The sequence below is a fragment of the Bison bison genome, unplaced genomic scaffold (genome assembly GCF_000754665.1).
Source record: "Bison bison bison isolate TAMUID 2011002044 unplaced genomic scaffold, Bison_UMD1.0 scf7180017864033, whole genome shotgun sequence".
Lineage (NCBI taxonomy): Eukaryota > Metazoa > Chordata > Mammalia > Artiodactyla > Bovidae > Bison > Bison bison.
This window is the reverse complement of record NW_011494605.1, coordinates 1,298,958-1,310,383: the sequence shown is the minus strand read 5'-3', so window position 1 is coordinate 1,310,383 and position 11,426 is coordinate 1,298,958. Positions and strand designations below refer to the sequence as shown.

Genomic DNA, 11,426 nt, shown 5'->3' with positions numbered 1-11,426 from the left:
AGCAACTAGAAAAGGAAGAAATGAAGAACCCCAGGGTTAGTAGAAGGAAAGAAACCTTAAAAATTAGGGCAGAAATAAATGCAAAAGAAACAAAAGTGACCATAGCAAAAATCAACAAAGCCAAAAGTTGGTTCTTTGAAAGGATAAATAAAATTGACAAACCATTAGCCAGACCCATCAAGAAACAAAGGGAGAAAAATCAAATCAATAAAATTAGAAATGAAAATGGAGAGATCACAACAGACAACACAGAAGTACGAAGAATCATAAAAGACTACTATCAGCAATTATATGCCAATAAAATGGACAACTGGGAAGAAATGGACAAATTCTTAGAAAAGTACAACTTTTCCAAAACTGAACCAGGAAGAAATAGAAAATCTTAACAGACCCATCACAAGCATGGAAATTGAAACTGTAATCAGAAATCGTCCAGCAAACAAAAGCCCATGTCCAGATGGCTTCACAGCTGAATTCTACCAAAAATTTAGAGAAGAGCTAACACCTATCCTACTCAAACTCTTCCAGAAAATTGCAGAGGAAGGCAAACTTCCAAACTCATTCTATGAGGCCACCATCACCCTAATACCAAAACCTGACAAAGATCCCACAAAAAAAGAAAACTACAGGCCAATATCACTGATGAACATAGATGCAAAAATCCTTAACAAAATTCTAGCAATCAGAATCCAACAACACATTACAAAGATCATATACCATGACCAAGTGGGCTTTATCCCAGGGATGCAAGGATTCTTCAATATCCACAAATCAATCAATGTAATTCACCACATTAACAAATTGAAAAATAAAAGCCATATGATTATCTCAATAGATGCAGAGAAAACCTTTGACAAAATTCAACATCCATTTATGATAAAAACTCTCCAGAAAGCAGGAATAGAAGGAACATACCTCAACATAATAAAAGCTATATATGACAAACCCACAGCAAACATTATCCTCAATGGTGAAAAACTGAAAGCATTTCCCCTAAAGTCAGGAACAAGACAAGGGTGCCCACTTTCACCACTGCTATTCAACATAGTTCTGGAAGTTTTGGCCACATCAATCAGAGCAGAAAAAGAAATAAAAGGAATCCAAGTTGGAAAAGAGGAAGTAAAACTCACTGTTTGCAGATGACATGATCCTCTACATAGAAAACCCTAAAGACTACACCAGAAAATTACTAGAGCTAATCAATGAATATAGTAAAGTTGCAGGATATAAAGTCAACACACAGAAATCCCTTGCATTCCTATACACTAATAATGAGAAAATAGAAAGAGAAATTAAGGAAACAATTCCATTCACCATTGCAATGAAAAGAATAAAATACTTAGGAATATATCTACCTAAAGAAACTAAAGACCTATATATAGAAAACTGTAAAACACTGGTGAAAGAAATCAAAGAGGACACTAATAGATGGAGAAATATACCATGTTCATGATTGGAAGAATCAATATAGTGAAAATGAGTATACTACCCAAAGCAATCTATAGATTCAATGCAATCCCTATCAAGCTACCAACGGTATTTTTCACAGAGCTAGACCAAATAATTTCACAATTTGTATGGAAAACAAAAAACCTTGAATAGCCAAAGCAATCTTGAGAAAGAAGAATGGAAGTGGAGGAATCAACCTGCCTGATTTCAGGCTCTACTTCAAAGCCACAGTCATCAAGACAATATAGTACTGGCACAGACAGAAATATAGAACAATGGAACAAAATAGAAAGTCCAGAGATAAACCCACGTACCTATAGACACCTTATCTTTGACAAAGGAGGCAAGAATATACAATGGAAAAAAGACAATCTCTTTAACAAGTGGTGCTGGGAAAACTGGTCAACCACTTGTAAAAGAATGAAACTAGAACACTTTCTAACACCATACACAAAAATAAACTCAAAATGGATTAAAGATCTAAACATAAGACTTGAAACTATGAAACTCTTAGAGGAGAACATAGGAAAAACACTCTCTGACATAAATCACAGCAGGATCCTCTATGACCCACCCCCCAGAATATTGGAAATAAAAGCAAAAATAAACAAATGGGACCTAATTAAATTTAAAGCTTCTGCACAACAAAAGAAACTATAAGCAAGGTGAAAAGACAGCCTTCAGAATGGGAAAAAATAATACCAAATGAAGCAACTAACAAACAACTAATCTCAAAAATATACAAGCAACTCCTGCAACTCAATTCCAGAAAAATAAATGACCCAATCAAAAAATGGGCCAAAGAACTAAATAGACATTTCTCCAAAGTAGACATACAGATTGCTAACAAACACATGAAAAGATGCTCAACATCACTTATTATCAGAGAAATGCAAATCAAAACCACTATGAGGTACCATTTCACACCAGTCAGAATGGCTGCGATCCAAAAGTCTACAAGCAATAAAATGCTGGAGAGGGTGTGGAGAAAAGGGAACCCTCTTACACTGTTGGTGGGAATGCAAACTAGTACAGCCACTATGGAGAACAGTGTGGAGATTCCTTAAAAAACTGGAAATAGAACTGCCTTATGATCCAGCAATCCCACTGCTGGGCATACACACCGAGGAAACCAGAACTGAAAAAGACACGTGTACCCCAATGTTCATCACAGTGCTGTTTGTAATAGTCAGGACATGGAAGCAACCTATATGTCCATCAGCAGATGAAATGATAAGAAAGCAGTGGTACATATACACAATGGAGTATTACTCAGCCATTAAAAAGAATACATTTGAATCAGTTCTAATGAGGTGGATGAAACTGGAGCCTATTATACAGAGTGAAGTAAGCCAGAAAGAAAAACACCAATACAGTACACTAACACGTACATATGGAATTTAGAAAGATGGTAATGATAACCCTGTATGCAAGACAGCAAAAGAGACACAGATGTATAGAAGAGTCTTTTGGACTCTGTGGGAGAGGGAGAGGGTGGGATGATTTGGGAGAATGGCATTGATTTGAGAAACGGCATGTATAATATCATATAAGAAATGAATTGCCAGTCCAGGTTCGATGCAGGATACAGGATGCTTGGGGCTGGTGCACTGGGATGACCCAGAGGGATGGTACGGGGAGGGAGGTGGGAGGGGGTTTCAGGATGGGGAACACGTGTATACCTGTGGCCGATTCATGCTGATGTATGGCAAAACCAATACAATATAGTAAAGTAATTAGCCTGCAATTAAAACAAATAAATTTAAATTAAAAAAAAAGAAAACCAGAGAAAGAGTAAAAAAAAAAAAAAATGGAAGAGAAAAATCTAAAAAATGTGGGACAACTAAAAAAATAAAATGGAATGCTAATACAAAAAGAAAAAGAGAAAGAAATAGAAGAAATATTTGAAACAATAATGACTGAGAACTATACACTTTAAATATACAATTTTTTGTTAGTTCAGTTCAGTCACTCAGTCATGTCCAACTCTTTGCAACCCCATGGACTGCAGCATGTCAGGCCTCCCTGTCCATCACCAACTCCTGGAGCTTGCTCAAACTCATGTCCATCGAGTTGGTGATGCCATCCAACCATCTCATCTTCTGTTGTCCCCTTCTCCTCCCACCTCCAATCTTTCCCAGCATCGAGGTCTTTTCTAATGAGTTGACTCTTTGCATCAGGTGGCCAACGTATTGGAACTTCAGCTTTGGCATCAGTCCTTCCAATGAATATTAAGGACTGATTTTTGTCAATTATTCTTCAGTAAAGCTGGGGAGAAAGCCTATTTTGCATGATATTACTATAGCAAGGCATGTTCTGTTTTGGTTACTATTTGCACTGAATAACTTTTTCCATCCTTTTCAGATCAGATCAGATCAGATCAGTCGCTCAGTCGTGTCCAACTCTTGGCGACTTATTCAAGTCTTTGGATCTAAAGGGAGTCTTTTGCAGACAATACCTAGTTGTATCATGAGTTTTTATCCCTTCTCCCAACTCTGTCTGCTAATTGGAGAGTTTAGTCCATTTACATTTAAAATAATGAACTTCTTCTGGTATTTTTATTCTTGTATATTTCATAGCTTTTTGCCTCTCATTTCCTTCATTACATACTTCTTCTGTGTCTAGTTGATTTTTTTGTAGTGAGATGTTTAGAAAGGGATATAGTCATAGCTGGACATTTAGAATGGCCAGGTCAGATGATAAGAACTCAGTGTCTCCTACAATGTGTAGCAACGAAGAAGTTGTTGGCCTAATGTGTATCCTGGTTTTCTACCTTCTTCCACAGAAAACTGGACAGTAACCATTCCCGCGAGACACTTGGTGGCTACAGTAGGAGGACACGCTGAGCTCAGCTGCCAGTTGTCCCCACCACAAAGTGCAGAGCGCATGGAGGTGCGCTGGTTCAGAGGGGACAATTCCAAACTTGTTCACCTATACAGGGATGGCCATGAAGTGAATGGAGAAGCTGCCCCAGAATATGTGAACCGCACAGAGTTTGTGAATGAGGCCATTAGACAGGGCAAGGTGATGCTCAGACTTCATAATATCAGTGTTTCTGATGATGGATCATATCAGTGTTCATTTAAAGGTAGTGGCATTAATAATGTGGCCAGCATGAATCTGAGCATAGCAGGTAAGTTTCATGGTGGAATGTTGCATACCAATGCCCTTGTGACCCTGTAAGCTGAAATATATGAAAATGAATCAATGTTTCTTTTTATTTTTTCACACTTTCAAACATGTTTCAAATACTATAATAAGAAAAATCTATTTATCTAATGCAAGAATATACTATGTAGTGGACAGACAATGCAGAGTGATCAGAATTTGCCTAACTTTAATTTGGATGTGAATTTGAGTATTGCCTCTTCTTCTGTTGAAGATCACGATGTTAATGAGACTCTTTTCAGATTTCCAATCCAACCTCAAAGCAACAACTGTCTTGATCTTTCTGTCCCATTTCCCCCAGCATTAGGCTTGGAAACACAAATCCATGTTCAGGCTCCTGGCATTGAGGGACTCACAGTGGATTATAACTCAGGAGGGTGGTTCCCAAAGCCCCAGATGGAGTGCAGAGACAGCAGAGGAGAGATAGTTCCACATTCATCAAAATCCTATTCACAGGATGGAGCCAGATTGTTTCACATGAAGATGACTCTTGTCCTTAGGAACCAGTCATGGGGCAACATGACTTGCTACATTCGCAATCCTCTAACAGGTGAAGAGAAACGAACAAATATTATCCTGGCTGGTGAGTGTTTGTCAGAGTTTCGTTGTCAATATATCAACATAAAGAAAAATTAATAGGATAATTTGAGTCATGAAAAAATGTTTTCATCTCCTGAGATGGGGAAGTTTGTGAAATGAGCCTATCTTAGAGATAAGACTTGCAAGGGAAATATCAACTGGGAGTTAGTTAGTGAGTTTAAAGTTCTATGGAGGAGACCAGGCTTGAAACATATGTGAATGTCTTTAAGAAGAATATTTAAAACAATGGAATTGGACAAGATACAAAGTGAATAAGGATAGGAAAAATAAAAAAAAACAGGTTCCTAGAACTGAATTTCGGAGCATTCACCTTTTAGATGTCCTTTAGAGGACTAAGAGAAATCTGCAAATTATCTGAGTAGGAATAGGGAGACAGATAGGAGGAAAACACATAAACACAGCAGGCAAAATTGAATATTTAGAAGCATTTGTTTTCATCTCTTTTATCAATGGTAAAGAAGAATTTTCTTCAGAACCTGTTTTAAATCTTTCAAATGTTTCTTATTGTTTCACTAAAGATAGTTGTTTCTTATTCAAATTAGAAGCATTATATAGATATATTTGGGCTTTCCAGGTGGCACAGTGGTAAAAATCCACCTGCCAATGCAGGAGACGCAGGAGATGTGTGTTTGATCCCTGGGTCAGGAACATTCCCTAGAGTAGGAAATGGCAACTCACTCAAGTATTCTTGCCTGGGAAATCCCAAGGACAGAGGAGCCTGGTGGGCTACAGTTCCTGGGGTAGCAAAGAGTCAGACACGACTGAACATGCATGCACGCATGCATGTATATTCAATTATTAGTTTCAGATAGGATTCAAATTGGAATAGGCTATAACATAAACATAATATGTGAGAAAAAACTGTATCATAAGCAATTAAATTAGTATTTAAAGTTGAATCATGTAATAATAATTTTGAAAAAAATGGCTTTCATAGGCTGTGTGAACAATATTGTTACAACTTTTCGCATCCCATATAAAAAGCTCTCAGACTTTTATCCAATTCACACATATTCATACAGATTAAAAATTAAATATAAAATAAATATGAAATCTACAAAAACACTGCCAGGTAAGCTTTATTTTCCCTGAAAAACTAGCCTCTCAAATGCAGTTGCTAATATTAAAAAATATCAAGTATGTGGTAAATATGCAACCCAAAGGTGTATATTTATGGATGATGAATTTCCTTAATTGGGAACTAGAACAAGGACTAATAATAAGAAACTCAATCCCAAGGAAAATCTGGAAAAAGTGACATGTGCTTAACATTAGCCACAAAATTTCATCACAAGGTAAATACAGGACTATGAAATATAGCACATATTCTGCCTAAAAGACCTCAAAAAGAGATAAATATTTGTGGAGAAATAGTCAGTTTTTAACAAGAATATTCACCTCCTTGAAGACAAAAATAAACCAAAATTATTATAATTATTTATTTAAAGACATTCCAGATAGAAATCTCTTGGAAGTCTTTAAAAATATGTTGGATAAGGTAAGTTTGAAGTTAGTATGGAAAAATGAATATCTGTAAATTTAGCAATAATAATTTTAAAAATGAGGAAGAATTTCCTTTATCAGATTAAAAACTGACTGACTATAATAAAGTAATTGTGAATAAATGTTAAACAGTTTGTGGTTATTTCCAACCATAGAACATTATGTACCATCACAGGAGTAGGCCATTGTATCAATGCTAAAAACTAAGAAGGGCAGAAAGAGATTCAAATCATAAAAAAAACAGTATAACAAATTATGAAGTATAAAGTTTAGTGCATCGAAAAAAATGAAAAAGTTCCTATAAGATGTTGGAATAATTGTCTATATTTCTGGAAGAAAAAACATACATAGAATTATATACAGAAATAAATTACATATAGGTTAGAAGTCAAAGGTTAAAAGTGAAACAATAAACATTTTTAAGGGATATACCATATAATCCTAATATTAAAGAGACCTTATCAAGAAGGGCTTCCCTGGTGGCTCAGATGATAAAGCGTCTGCCTGAAATGCGGGAGACTTGGGTTTGATCCCTGGGTTGGGAAGATCCCCTGGAGAAGGAAATGGCAACCCACTCCAGTATTCTTGCCTGGAAAATTCCATGGACTGAGGAACCTGGTAGGCTATAGTCCATGGGGTCGCAAAGAGTCAGACACGACTGAGCAACCTCACTTTATCAAGAAGTGCAGATCATAAAAGTAAAGAAATATCTATTTGTCTCCATTATCTTTACACCCTAAGAACTCACTAGAGACAGTTTTGAGGCTGTCTTATAGCCACTGAGCTTCTCAACCACAAGCAGGGTGTACAGGATTCTGCTTGTTTCCTTTATAATTAGGAAGCATTTGCACTGGGATTGTTAATAAGAAACGAGAGCGAGAGTGAGGCTGGGGGAGAGAGAAAGAGACTTCCTTCTATCAACTATAGCCTCAAGTTAAATTCTACCCCCCGAACAAACTCAATTCCAGGCTCTGTATTGCCACTAAAACAGCTCCAGTGAACTTTAGCCCCAACCCACATACAAAAACAGTGAAGAAAAACAGGACCTGAAAGAGAATCTTGCTTTATCAGCAGTAAAATTCCCAATCCAATGGTGCTCCATGTTGTGGGTTTATTGATCTTCAAATGGCTCTGCCCTTTCTTTCAGATGACCTGTTTTACCCAGATCACATTTGGATGACATTCTCTGTATTGCTTCTGTTCGTGATGTTGTTTTTGGCTATTGTGCTCCTTTGTTGTCAGTGTTTCACAAATGGAGATAACTGCTGCAACCAGTGTGGAGTCACTAAGAGAATCTGTCTTAAAGTGATGTGTAAGTCACATGGGGTGTTTTAGGCAAAGCTGTACAACATTTGTCAATGAATGCCAATCATAGGAAGATTTAGGGCTTGTTTCTCACTTTAGAAATGAACTTCACATCTCTTAATTAGGAACTTCTCAGGACAATGCTGTTTTAGGAACGAGGTCAGTATAGATGTTTCCTGAGTGGTTCAGACCCACAGTTAGTTCTATGCCCTCAAGGTAAGTGCTTTCTGTCTTAAGTAAATATTCAGTCAACATGAAGTGAATCCAGTGTCTGCCTCACTCAAAATCACTTTGTGATGGGTGAATCCTATGAGTCTTGCTCTAGAATACACTTAATTTGATGATAGTCTTTTTGCTTATATAGATTCTCATTAACTTTCAAGATACCATCTCCCTCTTAGAACTTAAATAATGTCAACATGAAAAAGAAATAGGTCTCGAAACCAACAAGTCCTTTACAACCAGACTCTTCCATCTGGTTTTGTGGTTAAACTGAATGAATGTATCATCCTTCTGAGTGAACATATCACTGAATGATAGTGACCTATTAGGTAAAAAGACATAGAACAATTTTAAAGACAATTCTTTTCCCAACTTCTGTCCAGGCAAAATAGATTCTATATAGTTGTGTAAGCTGCTAGATGGGGGATGTGAATCTAGCAATTGACTCTAGACAATTTTAAAGGAGATGAGTCAAGGGGGAAGATATAATCTGTTGGACCCGTTTCCCTACCTAGTCCATAAAACCCTGTACCACATTTATTGGGTGCCTACCTTATGCTAGGCATTGTATCAATAATATTCATTTTACCAAAGTCACCTAAATTAATCCTAAAGACTTGCTTTTATTGTCACCATTTTATAGATGAAAATGTCACAAATCAGAGCTCATAAGTGATAGAGCCAAGCCTGGAAGGCAGATGTCTCTGGTTCCAATCCTCATGCTCCAGTCATTATGCTTATTTGCAGTAACTGGTTTCAGGTTTCTGTTTGCACACCTTAATGATTGAGGAGGTTATAAACTCAGGAAACATGCCTATTCCATAGTTACCAGGGGAATTTTCTTCATTTTGGAAATAAAATCTATTGATCCATGATTTCTACCAATTACATCACAATGAGTGGCTCTTCTCTGTCTTCCCCAGGAAAATCTTTTAAAGGCTTGAGGTCATAATTTTACTTCAACTGAGCTTCTTTGAGGAGTATCTCATTATTTCTGGTTATTTTCTTCTGAAAGTTGATAGAGATCAAAGAATAACTATTTTAGTAATATATGGTAAAACAGTTTAATTATTTCTGTTAAACTTGTAGAAATAAGCCCCTTGACAGGGAAATTAACGCTGAGGGGTTTAAAGCGTGTTTTCTTCTTTCAGTCACCTCAGTGTCACCACTGCTCCATCTGTCTAGTCTCACAACCCTCAGAACTCCCAGAAATCTAATGAAGACCCCAGGGCATCTGTTCGGTTCCCCGAGACTAATTCAGTGCTAGATTAGGTGGTGAGAATTAGGGAAAAAAACTCCTCTTAGTTCTGCTGTGTCCATAAGTCCAGTTTTACTAGGGTCAGCCACCACCCACAAAGTAAACTCACATCCTAGCCCTACCTAGGTTGAGTGGGCATGAACCAATGACTGTGCTTTTTCTTATAATGGTTCTTGGGTCAATGGTAACCCATATCCCTGCGTCCCTCTTTCATTAATACGAACTCTCTGTTCTAGTGTTCCCATATGACTTCCTCGGTTGGTTGAGCTCAAGCATCACTCAATTACCATGTCTTTTGGCCTTTTCTGGAATGCTCGTTATATATCTGAAGTTCCGGAAACGAGGTAAATGGGGTTAATCGTGGTGACTACTACTAAGAGCTTAACAAATCTCCTTTCCCTGGATATCTGTTTTCTTGGTGTTGTTTAGCAAGAGCTGTATGACTTTTTCCTCATAACCAGGAAGATCAACAGTTTAGGTGACATCTCAGAGGACCAAATTCTGACACTGATTATTGCGGGTGTCAAAGACTGAAGCTGCTTTGACTGCCACCAGTGTTTTCAACTGCGCTTAAGGACATAACTCCTTCTGCCATAAGGAATAAGAAACATTCTGGCTTCAGAAAACATGACTGGGTCCGGCCACCAATTTACTATGCCGTTGTTGGTGTACATTCATGACTCTAGGTCAATGTTTCTTATCTCTTTGAGGCTTAGAGTCTACTTTGAAAATATAATGTTAACATGAATCCAATTGCAGTGCTCACATATACCTCTTAAATCTACATGCAGTCTCAGGAAGCTTATGATTCTTTCCTTGGGCTTCTCTGGTAGCTCAGTTGGTAAAGAATCCACCTGCAATGCAGGAGATCCCGGTTCAATTTCTGGGTTGGGAAGATCCCCTGGATAAGGGAAAGGCTATCCACTCCAGTATTCTGCCCTGGAGAATTCCATGGACTGTGTAGTCCATGGGGTCTCAAAGAGTCAGACACAACTGAGTGACTTTCACTTTCTTTCCTTGGACTATTACGAAATATGGTCATCATTTAGAGGTGAAATTGATAAACTAATAAAATGGTATTCAAAAAATGATTTTAGCACTTGGCAGTTCATAATTTAGAGATTTCTAAGGAATGTGTATGTACGAGACAATTGCCATCTAACCAAGGCAAAGAAACCCTTTATTTTACTTGAGGCATTCCTGTCAAACCACAGAAGAAAATTTTAGAGAATTAGGATGGTCACTAGTAGAACTTTCTCGGTTCCCTCTCCTCCCTTCCTCATGCTAGGCAGCCTTGAACCACAACATGCACAGTCCTATATTTCTAATCTGTCCACTGAAAATTGCAAACCTTGCCTCAGAAGTTACCAAATCAGTGGATGGAAAGACCCTACTTTCTATTACCAAGAGGAAAATTAATGTTTGTATAAACAAACCAAGCACTTGAATATGATGTTTGAGAAAAATAGTCGACCTAAGCCAAAATTCCTCTGGACTTCTTAATTTGAACTAAGTCAAAACACTCCTGAGGATTCTGTAGAAGTAGACATGAGGAGCCAACAAACCAGGGTATAGACCAACTGAGTCTTTACAAGAGCTGCCCAAGGAAATATAAATTATTTCTGATTGTAAAGGTTTTTCCCTCCTCAGGTTTAATGATCACCTAGCTGTGGTCAGCAATTTCTTTTAAATAAATGCTTAGGAATTAAACCAGATCATATGCTGTTGTTTAGTTGCTCAGTCATGTCCTACTTTTTTGTGCTCCATGGACTTTAGCCCAGCAGGCTCCTCTCTCAATGGGATTTTCCAGGCAAAACTACTGGAGTGGGTTGCCATTTCTTCCCCACCCAGGGACTGAACCCATGTCTGCTGCTTTGGCAGGCGGATTCTTTACTACTGAGCAACCGTGGAATCATGCGTT

At 37.6% G+C, this 11,426-nt stretch overlaps 1 protein-coding gene across 1 annotated transcript in view; it reads left to right on the top strand.

Moving 5' to 3' along the window:
• Positions 1 to 11,172, top strand: part of LOC104984631 (putative selection and upkeep of intraepithelial T-cells protein 1 homolog) — a 41,455-nt gene extending 30,283 nt beyond the window's left edge. The window contains exons 3-7 of the mRNA XM_010834455.1: positions 4,235 to 4,582; positions 4,919 to 5,200; positions 7,868 to 8,032; positions 9,742 to 9,849; positions 11,156 to 11,172. Of these exons, the coding sequence (XP_010832757.1) occupies positions 4,235 to 4,582; positions 4,919 to 5,200; positions 7,868 to 8,032; positions 9,742 to 9,849; positions 11,156 to 11,172 (920 nt within the window). The remainder of the gene's footprint in view (positions 1 to 4,234; positions 4,583 to 4,918; positions 5,201 to 7,867; positions 8,033 to 9,741; positions 9,850 to 11,155) is intronic.
• The last annotated feature ends 254 nt before the right edge of the window (positions 11,173 to 11,426 follow it).